Source organism: Lynx rufus, unplaced genomic scaffold (assembly GCF_022079265.1).
Source record: "Lynx rufus isolate CCGP_SWC_20201006 ecotype Redwood Valley unplaced genomic scaffold, mLynRuf1.p SCAF_7, whole genome shotgun sequence".
Taxonomy (NCBI): domain Eukaryota; kingdom Metazoa; phylum Chordata; class Mammalia; order Carnivora; family Felidae; genus Lynx; species Lynx rufus.
Window position 1 is genome coordinate 124,968,878 of NW_025814889.1, and position 18,526 is coordinate 124,987,403.

The 18,526-nt window shown below is 36.6% G+C and overlaps 1 protein-coding gene across 3 annotated transcripts in view; it reads left to right on the forward strand.

The window, feature by feature from the left end:
* Window positions 1-5,137: 5,137 nt before the first annotated feature.
* Window positions 5,138-18,526, forward strand: part of WASHC4 (WASH complex subunit 4) — a 60,493-nt gene continuing 47,104 nt past the window's right edge. For all 3 annotated transcript variants that reach the window (XM_047065291.1, XM_047065292.1, XM_047065293.1), the window contains exons 1-10: window positions 5,138-5,228; window positions 8,113-8,252; window positions 9,629-9,682; window positions 9,777-9,842; window positions 10,744-10,789; window positions 11,248-11,315; window positions 14,423-14,505; window positions 16,063-16,105; window positions 16,567-16,670; window positions 18,131-18,251. In XM_047065291.1, the coding sequence (XP_046921247.1) occupies window positions 5,168-5,228; window positions 8,113-8,252; window positions 9,629-9,682; window positions 9,777-9,842; window positions 10,744-10,789; window positions 11,248-11,315; window positions 14,423-14,505; window positions 16,063-16,105; window positions 16,567-16,670; window positions 18,131-18,251 (786 nt within the window). In that variant the 5' untranslated portion in view covers window positions 5,138-5,167. The remainder of the gene's footprint in view (window positions 5,229-8,112; window positions 8,253-9,628; window positions 9,683-9,776; window positions 9,843-10,743; window positions 10,790-11,247; window positions 11,316-14,422; window positions 14,506-16,062; window positions 16,106-16,566; window positions 16,671-18,130; window positions 18,252-18,526) is intronic.

Below are 18,526 nucleotides of genomic sequence, written 5' to 3' on the forward strand. Positions count from 1 at the left end.
AAAACAATATGGAGATTCCTCAAGAAATTAAAGATACAAATATCATATGATCTAGTAATTATACCACTGGGTATTTGCCCAAAGAAAACAAAAACACCATTCAGAAAGATGTATGCACTCTTATGCAGCATTATTTATAAGAGATAAGGCATGGGAACAATTCAAGTATCTATTAATAGATTAATGGATAAAGAAGTGGTATACACACACATAAAGAGGAGTATTACTTGGCCATAAAAAAGAATAAGATCTTGCTACTTGTGACAAATGGATGGACCTGGAGGGTATTATGCTATGTGAACTAAGTCAGACAGAGAAAGACAAATACCAGATGATTTCGCTTATATATGGAATCTGAAAAACAATACAAACCAACAAGCAAAACAGGCTACCGTACAGAACCTAAAGACGGTAGCAAACGTTGTGGAAGAGACAGAAAAGAAATAGTGAGAATCTAAGACCTGACATCATTTGAATCCTGAAGCCTAATGCACATGATGGCTAATTCCACCACTACATGTTTTAAAATTAACATACAGTAAAATTGATTTCACTTTTGCTGTACAGTTCTATGAGTTTTAACCTATGTGAAGATTCATATAAGTAACATTGCAATCAGGATACAGAAGAGTTCCATTCCTCACCCTAAAACTGCCCTGTTCCTTTGTAGTCTTGGCTACCAACCACCCCTTAACGCTGATAATCTCTGCTCTGTTCTCAATCACTGGAGTTTTATCTTTTCAAGACTGTCAAATAAATGGAATCACATTCTATACAACTTTGTAGATTTTCTTCATTCAGCACAATGCCCTAGAGATTTGTGCTCATTAGGGATTTTCCAGATACGTTGAGACTTTTTTTTTGTTATTGATTTCTAATATAATTCCATGGCAGTCAGAGAATATAACCATAAAATTTCAGTCCATTTAATTGCGTTGAGACTTGTTTTATGGCCTAGTATATGGCCTACCTTGCTGAGTATTCCTTCAATGAGAAGAAGAAGATATTTGTAACAATTAGGGGGGAAAAAGCGTAAAGCAGGGATCAGGAGTGGTAGTAAAGATAATCGCAGCACTTAGTTTGCATTTACAATGTGCCAAGAAGCATTTTGAATCCTTTATATATACTGTAAGTAGCAGGACCTGTTTGAGAAACTGCACATGGTTTGGCATCTCAGCAGAGCAGAGTGGGTGTAAATTAGGGAGTAGTTGAGGCAGAAAATTTAGAGAATAATCAAAGGGCAGATTTGAAGAAGTCTTGTGTTCCATACTATGAAGTGATAATTCCGAACCAAGGGCCATGGGAATCTACTGAAGGATTTAAAGTGGCACATCACCTGATCAGATAGGTTTTGAGAAACTTCACTTGGAGAACAGTATGGACGATGGAAAGAGAAGATCTGTCACAGGTCTACAATAATTGTCCAGGTGAATCATTCTTTTGGGAAGAAATATATGAATAAACACACTAGGAATCTTTTTGACAGGTACACATAGGTCTCTGTGACGCATTATTATGTGAAATGTCTCTAGTGAATCATTACCATTGACTTTCTGTTGTTGGAAACATGCTTTAAATGTATACTAGGAAACAAGCTCACCAAGACCATAGCTCTATAATATGTAAAAAGTGTTTTGGTATGGAATAAACTGGTACTTAAGTTGTGGGTATAAGTGTTCAAGGCAAAAACTCCTGCAAGCACCTTCTGTGGGCAGCTGTTCTAAAGTTCTTTGAAGCTCTTAAAATAGTACCATGCTGTCTCTATAAAAAATTTTTCCCTTCTGTTTCCAAGCTTGCCTTTCAGACAGTACTGTTAAGAACAAAGAAAAGTAGAAACAAGGACATTTAATTCCTCAAGATGATTATTTGCCTTCTGTAGACGAGGCCTGAAAATATAAGACATCTGCTGTAATAAATAACTTTCAACAGTACATTTCAGTTTATAGGGAATGTGCTTTATATTTCATATCTAACTAATACAATTCTACGCCCTGGAATTTTACTTAAATATATGTCAGATCAAGAGAGGCAGTAAGATTTCTTTAAAAAATAAGGTTATAATGATTCAAAATAGCAAACGTTTTTACTGTATGCAGTTGGCATTGTTCTATGTTTCTTTCATGTATAAACTAAATTAGTCCTCATAACAATCCTAAGATGTATTTACTATTATCATTCCCATTTTATTTTTTTAATTTTTTAAAATTTTATTTAAAAAATAAAAGAGAGACCTTCTTCACTCCCTCTCTTTCTCAAAATAAATGAGAGAACTTTTTTTTTTTTGTAAAAAGGAAAAATCCAAGAAAGTTAAATCCTATTTAACATATAGTGTAATAATGGTTTCAGGAGTAGAATTTAGTGGTTCCTCACTTACATATAACATCCAGTGCTCATCTCAACAAGTGCCCTCCTTAATGCCCATCACACATTTAGCCAACCCCCCCCCGCCCCACACCCCTCCAACAACCATCAGTTTGTTCTCTGTATTTAAGAGTCTCTTATGGTTTGCCTCTCTCTGTTTTTATCCTATTTTTGCTTTCCTTCCCCTATGTTCAGCTGTTTGGTTTCTTAAATTCTACATATGAGTGAAATCATATGATATTTCTTTCTCTTATTTCACTTAGCAAAAATACATTCTAGTTCTATCCACATTGTTGCAAATGGCAAGAATTCATTCTGTTTGATTACTGAGTAATATTCCATTGTAGATACATAGCACATCTTTATTCACTCATCAGCCAATGGATATATGGACTCTTTCCATAATTTGGCTATTGTCAATAGCACTGCTATAAACATTGGGGTACACGTGCCCCTTCAAAGCAGCATTTTTTTGTATCCTTTGGATAAATACCTAGTAGTGCAATTGCTGGGTCGTAGGGTAGCTGTATTTTAATTTTGGGGGGTTTTGGTTTGTATGTCGTTGATGATGAGTGATGTTGAGCATCTTTTCATGTGTCTGTTAGCCATCTGGATGTCCTCTTTGGAAAAGTGTCTGTTCATATCATTCCCATTTTAAAAATGAGGACATTGAGGCAGAGGTTAAATTACTTGACCCCAAATCACATGACTAGTAAGTGACAGAGATTTGGACCTACACAATTTGGCTGTAGAAACTGTGTTCATTATAGCACGACACTGCCTCTTGCCTCTGATTTATTAACTTTAATAGATTAGTGAATTTGCATATTCAAATTGCTCTGACCTGTAATTTCAATGTATCACAATCAGCTGTGGGGAGACTAATTACAGTGATTAATACAAATGTGAAGAGTATAGCAAGTTGAAGTCATGATCATGCAGAAAGTAAAAGGAAAAAGGATGGGGGCATCTGCGTGGCTCAGTCAGCTGAGTTTCCGGTAAGTTCAACCCCAGGGTTAGCAGTGCAGAGCCTTCATAGAATTCTCACTCTCCATCTCTCTCTGCCCCTACCCGCTGTCTCTCTCTCTCAAAATAAATAAACAAACATTTTTTAAAGGAAAAAAAATCGCCAGCCAATAGGCACTGATGTCACTGTTATTTTCAAGTTTGTTTCTTTTCTTTTCTAAAATGCCCACTAAGACTACAAGCATCATCTGGGTGGGTTCCACCTTTCTTGTCTTTTTTTTTTTTCCATAATAATCTCTGTATATAGCATGGTGCCTGGTACTGAGTGGACATTCAAATACCTGACCTACTGCAGATCTACTGGTCTCTGGGAATGCTCTTCCAGATACCTTTTACCTGCTTTGATTAATTTAGTTATTTTTGGTCCTTTTTAAGATTACAGAAGACTTTAATAAGCTTTCATTGTTAAAAATTAAAAAGATACATAAAGAGATAATAATAAAGCTTGAAAATCCACTTTTCAAATCACCAACACATACTCTTTTCCAGTTGGCCTCTGTCTTGTTTAACGTCATTTGAGTTCTCTTTCTATGCATTTGCATGCACACATGCACAAACGTGTTTACATAAAAGTATAAAGGTAACCACAAGTCGACATTATTCGGCAACTGCCTTCTGTCAGTTTCTCATGTCTCCATAAATGTATTTCAGTTTTGGGGCGCCTGGGTGGCTTGGTCAGTTAAGCGTCCGACTTGGGCTCAGGTCATGATCTCACTGTCCGTGAGTTCGAGCCCCGCGTCGGGTTCTGTGCTGACCGCTCAGAGCCTGGAGCCTGTTTCAGATTCTGTGTCTCCCTCTCTCTCTGCCCCTCCCCTGATCATGCTCTGTCTCTCTCTGTCTCAAAAATAAATAAACGTTAAAAAAATCTATTTCAGTTTTAAAAACAGCTATCTAGTATTTCGTAATATGTATATATTAAACTTTATGTAATTATCCTCTATTGATGGGCATTAAGATCATTTCCTGTTAATATGTATTAAAAATCATGCAGCAATGAACACTGCTGTGTAAATATCTGTATACCTGTAGAATTACAGGGTAACACAGATCTCTATTTGCGGAAAAGCCCAGTTAGTCTGCATTTTGGAACACATTTAAATAGAGTTAAATAGTGCTTCCTCTCCGCCCCCCCCCCGCCCCCCGCCTTTTTAAGAAGAGGGGACGCGGGATAGGTTAGCGCAAGGTAAGCAGAGTAGTAAAATGCCTCGCTGGGGTGTTCGCGAAGTAACTCCTCTCACACACCGTTTTTTCTTCTCAAGATCAATCAGTACAGGACTTGGAAGAGGATAGCGGCAAGAACTCTGATGGGGGGGGTGGCGGTGGACAGGGAGGGCATTGGCAATTTGTGCTTCTTGTGAGAAGCACCTGGACAGCGACGTCCTCGAGGACCACGCCCTCATGTTAAGCCACTAGTGCGTCAATTTTGCCCTTCTTAGGCTAGACTGATGGAGCAACTCCCCAGGTATTAAAAATGACCTGGAGACACCAGGGAGAAGTCAAAGGCACCGTTGTGTCTTCAGATGTGAAGCGAACGGCGGTGAGGACCAAGTCCCGACCGCAGGACGCCTCGAGCACCGCCGCCGCAGCGGCCGCCTCCGGCCGCCGCGGACGACTCGCTTTCCCAGCAGCCCCCGCGGCCCATAGGGCCTTGAGCCGGGCCTGCCCTCGCGAGCGGGGGCGGGGCCGGGGCCGGAAGTCACGTGCCTCTACAGCCGCCCGGGTGAGGCTGCCTCGGTCGCCCAGTCTGGTTGGGGCTGTGACTGTGGGAGGCGCAGGGGTGATGGCGGTGGAGACTCTGTCCCCAGACTGGGAGTTCGACCGCGTTGACGACGGCTCACAGAGTAAGGGAGCGGCAGGGCAAGGGCTGCGGGTGGATGCTCGCCGGCCCGCCTCAGCCCCCCACCGGCGGCGCTCCTGCGGGAGGGCTCTGCGTCGTGGTCGCCGCGCAGCCGTCCAGTTCGGGACACTTGCTGCCCCTTGAAGTGTGAGAGGGACGCGCCCTCGGGCGTTACTTTCGGGGTTGGGGCTCCAGCGGCGGTGGGTCAGGCCGGCCGGGTCAGGGCTCAGCGTCCGGGGCGGTGGCTCTCCCGAGGAGCCCGTGGTGCCCGGGGCAGCGGCGTCCCCTCTCCGCTACCCAGGGCCGGGCGGGGTGCGTCCAGGGAGGCCCAGCAGCCCGGGGAGCCGAGGCTGGCCCTGCCTCTGGCCTCTCGGGGCTTTCGCCACATGTGCGGAGTGTGCAGTTCTAGAACGGGCTGAGTGAGGTCCGGGTTCCTGTTTTCGCTTTCCTGTTTTTCTACTTTTCTTCCAATCAACTTTTGGAAGTTTGAGGATTTTTTCTGCATGTTCTTACAGCGTAGAAGACAGCGGAAAAGCACTCTTCCCGCGGAAAAAATAAACGAGCGAGTGCCAGTTTACCCCCTTCCGTGCCTTTTATTTACAAGTAGCGTTTTTCAGAGATGTTCTGTAGCTTCCGTTGCACCTAGAAAGGTTGCAAAAATTAAGCAACTTATACTTCATAAAATCGAGTCGTTTCGTTTTTAACTTGAAAGTCCAACCCCCAAAACCAAAGGTAGAGACCAAATAATTATTTTAGTGAAACTCTACTTAAGATTAATTCAAATTGGTAATGCTTCTTATCTGTAGTGCTGTTAATCTGTTTAAGTGATATGAGAGATTGAGACCTCCCGCTTGTTAATTTGTTTCTTAATGCAGTTTTCCCAAAAGGTGAATGTAATTTTTAAAAATTACACGTGAACCCTGCCTAACTTTACAAAGAAAAAAATCATGTGTACCAACTTACATGTAATTAAGTAAGAAGCATGAGCTCAATTCATAAATGGTTTGCAGTTTTTCATAAAACATTCCATAAGTTAGTAGCTCTTATGCAGCATAAAAAAAATCGTTGTGGTAATGACGTCCTTCAACTTTTTTTGTGGCGAGGATTTTGTATTTACTGTTATAAAGTGAACTGCGCCTTGTCATGTATGAGGTTTTATGGACAGAGGTCTCTTACTCTAGTATCTTCAAAAAACTGTAATGAAAATATATTGCTAGGTTTGAAAATGGTTCAACTGAGAGTAGGATGATCGGATTCAGTCAACAGACATTTTCTGCATCCTAGGAACTGTATAAAGTATTAGAGCTACAGAGATTACGCAAAGAATGTTGAGATGAGCATGTAAATACATTTTTGGATTTGACTCTTGAGGAATCGCCCTGGATTTCTTCAAATCTTTTTATCATAACTTTGTACTAATTTTACAACTATTGATTATTTTATCAGCAAGGAACTTTAATGTTATTGCAGGTTATCAGTTGCCCATTGCTTTGTGAATTCCCAGACTAACTGCCACCATGCTTTTCTGGCATTGTCATGAAGAACTCATTTGCTGGTTAAATGCATGTAATTGAGAATTAGGCATGTATTTGGGATTTCAAGAATCTCTCACAGTTTTTAAATTTATGAGTCATATCTAGATTGTCTTCTAAAATTGCCTAGGTTACTCCTGCAGTGAGATAGGAACCTCGGTGAATGGAACTGATCCACCTGATCTAGATCTCAGGCTCTGAGCATTAGTTGCAAAATAAGGGAGATTGGGAAGCTAGGTCTTTATCCTTAGAGTATAATTTATCTTAGAGTTACTTTGCAAGGCTAATTTGAGAGAAAAATTTTAGTTTTTTTTAGGAGACAACGATTGAATAGTTATTCACATCAATAAAAGAAACTGAATTGGATTTGCTGTCTTTGGAATAAGTAATTAATTCTTATGTATAAGATAGAATATCTCCTTTTAGTATTAATTTTGATGACTAGACATACTTTTATTGTCCAGTTTATTCCACTGACCCCTTAGAGTCATCTATTGTGTAAATTATTTAAATATTACCACTATAGTCTATACTCAGTGTTCTTCATTTGGCTTTTCCAACTCTATTATGATAGTGAAGTCATTAAAATATCTTGGTGAATTTTGGGCGTTACAGAAATAACATGATAGAGCAGTTCTAAAACCGTTTTTAAAAACAATATTTAGATGTATTTAAAAATTTTTTTTTCATGTTTATTTTTAAGAGAGACAGAGTGTGAGTGGGGAAGGGGCGGAGAGATGAAGACACAGAATCTGAAGCAGGCTTCAGGCTCTGAGCTGTCAGCACAGAGCCCCTTGTGGGGCTCCAGCACACGAACTGTGAGATTGTGACCTGAGCCGAAGTTGAATGCTTAACCGACTGAGCCACCTAGGCACCCCTGGATGTATTTTTAGACAGTAGTTTACAGTATAGAGAATTAAAAATTACCTTTTTAAATTTTGCTTCTGTGACAACAGAGATTTTTGCGCCTGATACAGGTCTTTATTTATTTTTTTTGCAAAAAAGTTATTTATGACTAAAACATAGGATCAAGATGTTGAGCTATTGAAGGCATTATTCACATTATTTATGGGGTAAATAGGACAATAAATTTTTCATAGTACTTTAAAGTTGTAGTTTAAATGTGGTATTACTGTATAACATGCACAGCTTTTAAAATTACTATTTGGAAAAGATGAAAAGCTGAATTATTGTTTAATTTTGAAACTTTATTTTCAAGACGTCCAGACATTCCAAAGTAATACATTTAAAAATGCTTAGTAAGTACTTTGCTGTGACTTTTGAGATTATTTGAAGTAAATGTCCTGTAATTCATTACTTGTACTTCTTAAATACTATTTTAAAATTTAAATTTAGAAATTCATGCTGAAGTTCAACTTAAGAATTACGGGAAATTTCTTGAGGAATATACATCTCAACTGAGAAGAATTGAGGATGCATTGGATGATTCAATTGGTGATGTTTGGGATTTCAATCTTGATCCAATAGCATTAAAGGTTTGATTTTGTTTTATTTTTAATAAATAATATGTATTTAATTGTAATAATAAATAATTAATAAATATGTATTTTCAGGACATACTATATCTTGAAAACATAGTTTTAAAAAATGGAATATACAGTTGGCCCTTGAACGATGTGGGGGTTAAGGGCACTGACTTCCCATGTCATTGAAAATCTGCATATAACTTTTGACTCACCAAACTTCACCTCCTGTTGACCAGAAGCCTTACCAATAACATAAACAGTTCATTGACACATATTTTGTCTGACACATATTTTGACACAAATTATGTATTATATTCTTACAATAAGCTGGAGAAAAGAAAATGTTATTAAGAAAATCATGACGAAAAATACATTGACAGTACTGTACTGTGTTTATAAAAAAATGAATCCACATGTAAGTGGACTCACACAATTCAAACCTGTGTTGTTCAGAGTTCAACTGTATGTTTTTATTATTTGGAATCTAGAGAACTGAAACTTGGAGGAAAAATTGTTAATTTATTCATCTCTAAGCCATGCAGTTGGTTTTTTTTTTTTTTAATGAATGACACAAACCTCTTTGAGGTAGCCTTTGTTTTTCACCAAGAAAATGAAGAGGGTTGGAATAAAATATTCAAGCTTTATTTTTTCCTTATTGAGATTATTTTATGTGCAGTGAAATACATAGATTTACAATATACTGTTCGGTGAATTTTGTCAAACATCCATATCCGTGTAACTCATATTCTAATGAAAATATAGAAGATTTTCATCATTTCCCCTTATGCTATTTAGAGGATCTTAATGTGGGAGTACTGGCATTTTTGGTTTATTTTTTAAATTTTTTATTTAAATTCCAGTTAACATATAGTGGAATACTAGTTTTAGTAGAATTTAATTTGGGAGTAATTTCTTAATGCACAAAATAAGGCATTCCTGCTCTGTACCATTTTCAGATCATTCTGTCTTGTTTTATCTTTGAAACTGTAATCGGTTACCACTTAATAATTAACATTTACTGAGCATTTATTATGTACTAGACACTGCCCTCAGTTACATATTGACTTTTTCAGTAACAGTTTTCTTGAAATTCACACATCTCACAATTTTTGGAATTCACATATCGTATAATTCTTTGTTTTTTTAGTGTATTCACAAAATCATGCAGGTATCACTAGACTCAATTTTAGAGCATTTTCAACACCCTCAAAAGAAATCCTATGTCCCTTAGCAGTCACTCCTGATCTAGTGTGGTGTTAGTGCTAAGTACAGGGTTCAACGCAAGTTTGAATAGAATAGATAGGGCTAGACTCAATTTGTGTATTCAAAATTTCAATTATTTTTTTCAAATTAAAAAGAAATGTTCTTTCCCTCTGTTACTATAGCTTTTGCCTTATGAACAGTCTTCCCTTTTGGAACTCATAAAGACTGAAAACAAGGTACAGATTTCTAAACCTAAAAATCTTATTTTTTTGAAATGCTTTAGTTATCTGCTATAACTTATATTTTTTATGTTTTTACACATGAAACTAGGTCTTGAACAAAGTCATTACTGTTTATGCTGCACTTTGTTGTGAAATCAAGAAATTAAAGTATGAGGTAATTATTTGTACTCTTAAGATGTTAAAAACATGATATAAAAGCAAATATGTGCTTACATATACAGTGTATATAAAGATTTATTGCATGTTGAATTGTTTATTTAAAGTAATACTAATAGTGATTACCATTCACTGAGTGTGCTTTCTGTGTACCAGACACCATAGGAATCCTGTTTATACGTAGAATGAAAGGCAGATAGTATGAGGAATAGATGAGGAAACAGATGAGCTTAAAGAGGATGTCACTTGCCTAACATTTTACTAGTGGTAACTGTTTGAGTCTGGGTCTGCATACCTTCAGAGTCTGTGTTATCTGCCACATATACTAGCTTTCTAGATATAATTGACTTTTTAGCCTTTTTTTTTTTTTTTTTTTTAAAGTGAGCTCCATGCCCAGCATGGGGCTTGAAGTCACCACCCTGAGATTAAGAGTTGCATGCTCTACTGACTGATCCAGCCAGGCATCCCAAGATATAACTGATTTAAAAAAAAAAAAAAAAAAAGCTTTGGATTTTTAATATGCTTTGTATTACCTTACCCATGGGTCATTAAAACTCTGGTAGAAGTTGGTAAACTTCCTCTTTTTTTCTGTACCCTTTTGATACCATGCGGTTGCTTTCTCTTCTCATGAACTAGTGGGAGGATGTGGGACAATTAGAATGGTTAGAAAAGACAAAGGCAAGGGTAAAGAAATTAAGAGATAACTTTGAGTATTAATGATATCTTTGGTAGTCTAAAGATAAATTGAATTTACCTGTTTTGTAAGCAGTTTTTGAATTTAAGTGAATTTGTATGTGATGTAGTCCTCTGATTATTATTAAATATGGATAACTAAGAGAGCCTAGGAATTTAAAAACAAAATAGCAACCTTTAAAATTATTTTATTTTTTTTTAAACAGGCTGAAACTAAATTTTATAATGGTCTCTTGTTTTATGGAGAAGGAGGTAAGTTTTAAAATTTTACATCGTAATGCCATAATGCCTTTTTGACATTGAAATGAACAAAAAGTTGACAATTCTAGGACTACCATGATTATATGATGTATTAATGTGAGAAAAATATTCAGATTTTTTGTTGGTTTATTTGTTTTCATAAGCAGATGGAAAAAGCCTGAGTGATGAAGCAGCAGCAAATTCTCTAAAATCTATTTGTGATATTTTTATAACTTACAAAGCACCGTGGCTAGATAAGGATTTTCCTTGAATTCACTAAATAGTGAAACAGATGATTGTTTCAACTGAATCATTAATGATTGTCTCATTTTTCTTTTCAGTATAAACATTCTGTTTTTCAATAGTATGCAGTTTAGAAGATATACTAATAAAAGTTGTATTTATTTTTCTTTTTGGGTCTTGACTAAACTAAAAAATTGAAATATGACTCTTTATGTTGCCCTTTAAAGCTACAGATTCCAGCATGGTGGAAGGTGACTGCCAAATTCAAATGGGAAGATTTATTTCATTTTTACAGGTAACTAGTTTTGACTTTTTGCTGTTTTTTTCTTTTTTTCTTAAAGTTTGGATAGATTACACTCAAAAAAGAGTTCAAATGCTAAGAGCGTGTACTGTGAGAGTAAGACACTTAGTTGGCATTGAATTATAGTTAAGAGGTCATAATTCCTGAAAGATTTTCATAGCATTTTATGGAAATCAGGTATCAAAGTAAGTTTGTTTCTTTCTTCCTTTCATATTTTCATTTGTGGACAATTTGTCACCATGCCTTTTAAAATAATTTAAACTTTGGGGTGCTTGGGTGTCTCAGTCGGTTGAACGTCTAACTTCGGCTCAGGTCATGATCTCGTGGTTTGTGAGTTCGAGCCCCGCATTGGGCTCTGTGCTGACAGCTCAGAGCCTGGAGCCTGCTTCGGATTCTGTGTCTCCCTCTCTCTCTGCCCCTCCCCTGCTTGCTCTCTCTGTCTCTCTCAAAAATAATAAACATTAAAAATAAATAAAAGTTGGAGGGCTGAAAGAAAAGAAGGTGAGAAAGAATGACATCTTGCCATTTGTAGCAATGTGGATGGAACTAGAGTGTATTATGCTAAGCAAAATGAGAAAGACAGATATCATATGATTTCACTCATGTGGAATTTAAGAAACACAACAGATGAACATAGAGGAAGGGAAAGAAAAATAAGATAAAAACAGAGAGGGAGGCAAACCATAAGGGACTCTTAAATACGGAGAACATACCGAGGGTTGCTGGGGGTGAGGAGTTAAGTGGGTGATGGGCATTAAGGAGGGCACTTGTTGGGATGAGCACAGGGTGTCATATGTAAGAGATGATGGGTTCTACTCCTGAAGCCAGCACTACCCTGTATGTTGAGTAACTTGAAAGTGCATTTAAAAATTGAAAAGAAGATAGGTCATCCAGAGAAAGCAGATACCACCTCTGCATCAAGGGAAAAAGGGGAAAGGGTTGGGGTTGCCAGAATCTGGGAGTTTGGAGCAGGAGCCCTGTGGAGTTAGTGCTCATATCTCTGAAGGAACCAGCGCTGCCTGGTGGGCTGGTACCTCTGAGACAGCAACATGGGGTTCTGTAGTGCTGAAAGAAGCTGAAGGCTGGAGCAAACTGCCGTTGATGGGGTGGACTGCTCTTGTCTGGGTTTTATTGATAAAATCAGCAAGAAGTAGGGGCGCCTGGATGGCTCAGTTGGTTAAGCATCCAGCTCTTGATTTTGGCTCAGGTCACGATCTCATTGTGGTGAGATTGAGTCTCTCGTTGGGCTCAGCATGGAGCCTACTTGGGATTCTCTCTCATGCTCTCAAAATAAATAACTTAAAAAAAGAAAAAGCAAGAAATAGAAAGAATGTCCTTTTCCTGCCCTCTAGTGTCCTTTTAGTGCCACCTGTTGACAGAACCTAATGGGAAACCTGCTGGCAGGAGTCTAAGAAATGTAATTTGCAGGGTCCCAGTGAATGTGTCAGTTTCTCTGTCTAGTTTTATCAAATTTCACATTTCTTATTTTCAGGATATTCTGTTGGTGCATACAAGTTTAAAATTGTTAATCATTCTTTGTAAGTTGAATCTGTTATGTGGTAACCCTGTTTAACTATAATAATTACATATGTAATATATGATTGTATAAGTATGTGTTATAAACTATAGCTCTGATATACTAACAAACTCTATTTTGTCTGATATTATCACTGTCCCAGCTCTGTTTTAGTTAACATTTTCTTGATTTATTTTTTTATATTCTCTCAACCTTTCAGTATCATAACGTTATGTTTAAGTTGTGATTCTTTAAAGTCACATGTATCTGGATTTTGCTTTATTACATGATCTGAAAATCTGAAGATCTCTGTCTTTTAATTGGCTAATTCTATTTTATTTAAATAGTCTATTATTTAAATAGACTTGTTTCTTCCTTTTTTATTTTGTGCTATTTGTCTGAATTTTATGTTCTTTGCTTTTATTGAACTTTTAGAAGTTTAATAAGAAAGGTAAAACTAGAGTTATTTAAAAAAATTTTTTTTAATGTTTATTTTTGAGAGAGAGAGAGAGATACAGAGTGCAAGTGGGGGAGGGGCAGAGAGGGAGACACAGAATGTGAAGCAGGCTCCAGGCTCTGAGCTGTCAGCACAGAGACCGACACGTGGCTCGAACTCATGAACCATGAGATCATGACCTGAGCCAATGTTGGACGCTTAACTGAGCCACATAGGCGCCCCTAAAACTAGAGCTATTTAAGTAAAATTGAAATGCATTATTTATTTTTGTTTTCAAACATTTAAAATTGTTTTTGGATCTCATTGACAGCTGCATAAAATTAAAATTTTAAACCTTCAACAAGCGTTTCATAAGCCCTAGCATATGTTAGGAACTGTTCTTGGTGCTGGGGATACAGCATTGCACAAAACCAACAGAAATTCCTGCCCTTGTAGAACTTAAAATTTAGCCACAGATTTAATCAGGCTTTAAATACTTTTGCATACCAGTTGTTTTTTTAGGTTTAAGCATCGAGAGCTTCTGAAAAGAAATTTTCAGAAGGTATGGGACGTGGTAGATGCAAATTAATTTTTTCATGACAAACATATGCCTGCAGTCAGTAGTATTTCCCTTTCTGTGTACCAAATCTGTTTATAGGTGAGGTTAAGGGTCATAAGCATTTGAAGTTATTTCAGAGTGACTCCTGGAGAGCCTTTCCCTCATTGTCCTACTTCCTAAATTGCCAGCTCTTGAGCTTCTTCGTTCAGGTGTTCGTTTTTTTATTCACTTCACAGGACAGAACTTTATTGAGAAGCACATGAGGGTTAGTCACCATGCTGGACAGTGGATACTTAAGGAATAAGATAGTCTCTGTCATTTAAGAATTACATGAGTAACTAAAGTATAATATTTAGAATAAAAGTATGAATGAAATGCTGTGGGGGCAAAGCAGTAGAAATGACTTTGGGAGGCAGGAGAAGGGTTAAGGACTGCTTACTTGAAGGATGTTTGGAATTGTCTCTCTGCAGGTTAACTGGAAATTTTACTGGAAAACTGTTTTGTTTTTGTTTACCATTGTTACCATAAAATAGAGAAATGGTGACATTTAAAAAGCAACTATGTAACATATACTCAACTTGTCATTTCAGGAACTATCTTGTTTTGTGACGAGGTGCTATGAAGTGGTGATGAATGTAGTCCATCAGTTGGCTGCCCTCTATATCAGTAACAAGTAATGGATTTTGTAAATATTTGTGCATTTATAATAGAGATGCAGGGAATGTTTTTCTAAAACTAGCCAGTTACCCGAAATAATTTTTCATTTGTTTACTTATTCTCTCATTCATTTATTCAGCATCTTTTGAAGATGCATGATGTTTCGAACAGTACTTGATGTGTATAATACATAGGTTAATAAGAATTTCTACCATGGTAAATGATGTTATCTCTCTGAATAAGAATGTTGACAGAATAAACTTAAATTTGATTATATAGAAAAGGCTAATATGGAATTAGAACTCGTACCAAATTCTCTCCCATTATTTCTCCTTTACATTGTTTCCTGGCTTATTAGAATCACATGGGACGTTTCTACAACTGCAGAATCTGGCGGAGTGGTGCCAGGGAATCTACACTGAAAAAGATTTTGGTTTTACTCAGTTGATCTTGCAAGTTTGAGAACCACTGTTCTAAATCAAGAAGAATAATCAAATTTTCATAGAGCCCTTACTGTTCTTAGTACTACAGAGTAATATCTCACATTTGATTAATTCTTTATACTTAAAAACTTTCCCATTTGCTATTTAATTATAATCTTACAGGAACTTTGTTTAGGTATATGACAAAGGGTTCTCAATTATGAGAAGTAACTGAGACCCAGAGGAATTCTATAAGATTCCATAGCAATTTAGATGCTGTTCTTTTGATCACCAGGTCCATTCATTGTTGTTCTTAGTATACCAGAATGCATCTTAACTGTTGCTATGAACTGGAAGACTGTGTTAACTGTTTCTCATTCTCATGTTTTTCTCTGCAGTTAGGTGTTCACTTTATGTTATGTTCTTTCACTGAAGCTGTCCTCAGGGCAGGGGGGAATGAGAGCATGAGAGCATGACTACACATCTGCAGTATCTGATGTGTAATTCAAAGAGAACTCCCCACCACCATGCCCCTGTCCAAAAGAGATGAAATTTATTTGTATTCTGAATTTAATTTTTAAAATATTCTATCCTGTGGAATATCTATATGTGCTTTGATGTATAAATACTGTCTTAAATTATTTACTGTTGAGTAGGAGATGTCTAGGAAGTAAAATTTGAATTATCCTGGGGCTTTTGACTTTGGCATGTTGTTTGTATGCATTGTTTTTCAGTAGGAATGAGAACTCAGAAATAAACCTGACTAGTTTCCAAATGCCAGTTTGGGTAAGATAACGAAGATTCTGGTTGGGAATTGAAAAATTCTAATAGTTTAGAAAGAAATGAATATCAGTTTCACTATTTCTCCACCTCCATCCCAAACTTGGTCCTTCAGGTTTAAAGGCTAGGGTTATTCATGGGTCACATATGGTCATTTCCCTACCCGTTGAGTTTAGGTGTAGACAAGGATAACCCTGACTCTGTATACATGTTCGTTCTCTTCTTAGAAAAGTGGAGTGTGGCCCCATAAGTTATAGTGACTATAGCTGAAATAAAGCTAAATACATGTTAAAAGTCCAAGAGCTTCTGCTATGTGTTTTTCTTAAAAACAAAAAAGTTTTTTTTTTTAATTGGATGCTATTTTATTACAGGATTGCACCCAAAATTATAGAGACAACTGGAGTTCATTTTCAGGTAAAAGTCATTTAACTTGATCTGTAAAACTGTAATTTTTACTATATTTTACTGTGGAGTTTGTGTGATGGGGGAGTACAACAATTATAGCAAGACTCTTCAGAAAAAAAAATTTTTTTTGCTTCTTTTTAATTTGTGAAGTTGATGAGGCATTATTGACCCACTAGCAGTATAATTCTTAGTTTTTCCCAGTAGTGGCCCAATGCAAATTCTCTAAGTGGTCTCTTTGGAGAGTGAAATAATTCTGCAATATCCCAGTTAAGGATGAAATAGTGGGCAAAGCGTTTCTCTAAGGTTTACTGTTCCATCTGAGGATTAATAGTTTCATCTGTACGTTAATAAACTGATTTACCCACTGCTTTAATTTAGTAATTCGGCCAGTGTGTTTAACTTTAAAAATCCATAGGAAGCTTAACTTCTAACTAGTGATTAAATGGTAATCATTAAAGGTTTTTTGACAGACTATGTATGAGCACTTGGGAGAGCTGCTAACAGTTTTGCTTACCTTGGATGAAATTATTGATAATCATGTCACATTGAAAGAGCACTGGACTATGTACAAAAGGTGAGCCAGTTAAATGTTTGAAATATTCTCTTCATATAATTAACGTGTTAGTAAAAAAGAAACAAATGTAAATGATGCAGCTCTTTTAAAAGACCTGGAGACCTATATTTAGAAGGATCTCCTGTCACATGTTTCTATGAATACAGTAACCATTTTTTTAATTAATAATTTATTTACTTTTTAATTTACATCCAAGTTAGCATATGGTGCAACAATGATTTCAGGAGTAGATTCCTTAATTCCCCTTACCCGTTTAGCCCATCCCCCCTCCCATAACCCCTCTAGTAACCCTCAGTTTGTTCTCCATATTTATGAGTCTCTTCTGTTTTGTCTCCCGTTTTTATATTATTTTTGTTTCCCTTCCCTTATGTTCATCTGTTTTGTCTCTTAAAGTCCTCATATGAGTGAAGTCATATGCTATTTGTCTTTCTCTGACTAATTTTGCTTAGCATAATACCCTCTAGTTCCATCCATGTAGTTGCAAATGGCAAGATTTCATTCTTTTTGATTGCTGAGTAATACTCCATTGTGTGTGTGTGTGTGTGTGTGTGTGTGTGTGTGTATACATATATATACACACACACATATATATACACACATATATATACGTGTATATGTGTATACGTATATATATATATATATATATACGTATATATGTATGTATATATATACATCTGCTTTATCCACATCTTTATCCACATCTTTATCCATTCATCTGTGGAAGGACATTTGGGCTCTTTCCAGACTTTGGCTATTGTTGATAGTGCTGCTATAAACATTGGGGTGCATGTGCCCTTTCGAAACTGCATACCTGTATCCTTTGGATAGATATCTAGTAGTGCAATTGCTGGTCGTAGGGTAGTTCTATTTTTAATTTTTTTGAGAAACCTCCGTACTATTTTCCAGAGTGGTTGCACCAGCTTGCATTCCCACCAACAATGCAAAAGAGATCCTCTTTCTCCACATCCTCGCCGACATCTGTTGTTGCCTGAGTTGTTAATGTTAGCCATTCTGACATACAGTAACCATTTTTAAATTTCAGATGGGCTTGTTTGAGAGTATGGTATACTTATATAAAGCATCCTAATACTTAAAGTATATTAGAATGTTAATTTGACTACCTTAGAACTCAGAGTTATTTTTTTCTTGGGTTCTGTTCAAGTGACAGTTGTTTTCCTGGACTTGGTTTTATTTCGTTGTATATTCTTAAGACTTCTTTAAGTCCAGGGATTTTATTTAGTTCATCTGGTATCTAGAGAGTACCAGACACCTGAATTTAGGATGATATAAAAAAGGCATGATTAGAAAATTAAATATATTAGCATTGGTTTTGTTCAGGTTTTCAAATGTGTAGAGCCAAACAAGCAATCAATACAAATGTAAAATTTTGATTTCTTGGAAATTTTTCAATTGAAGAATTATTAGTAAAATTGAAGGTCTTTCTCCTAATCTTCCACAAGGTTACTGAAATCTGTCCATCACAATCCTTCAAAATTTGGAATTCAGGAAGAAAAGCTAAAGCCGTTTGAAAAGTTTTTGCTGAAGCTAGAAGGGCAGTTACTTGATGGAATGATATTTCAGGTATGACAGCTCTATCAGGCTATACTAAATGGGCTTGTATTAGTTGATCCAGCTCAGAACTCTGTATGACACTTTGATAGCATACCATTGAAATATGTTTTCTTTAGAAGTGTTTGGCTTAAAACACAGTCAGTGTACTAAATGTAATTATTTCAGTACCTAGCAGCAAACAAAATTAATGGTACTAGTTGTATTTGGGGTGAGGGTTTTTTTTTTTTTTTTTTTAATTATGTAGAAGGATAAAACTATTCAAGGATTAAGATCTAAGCAGTTGC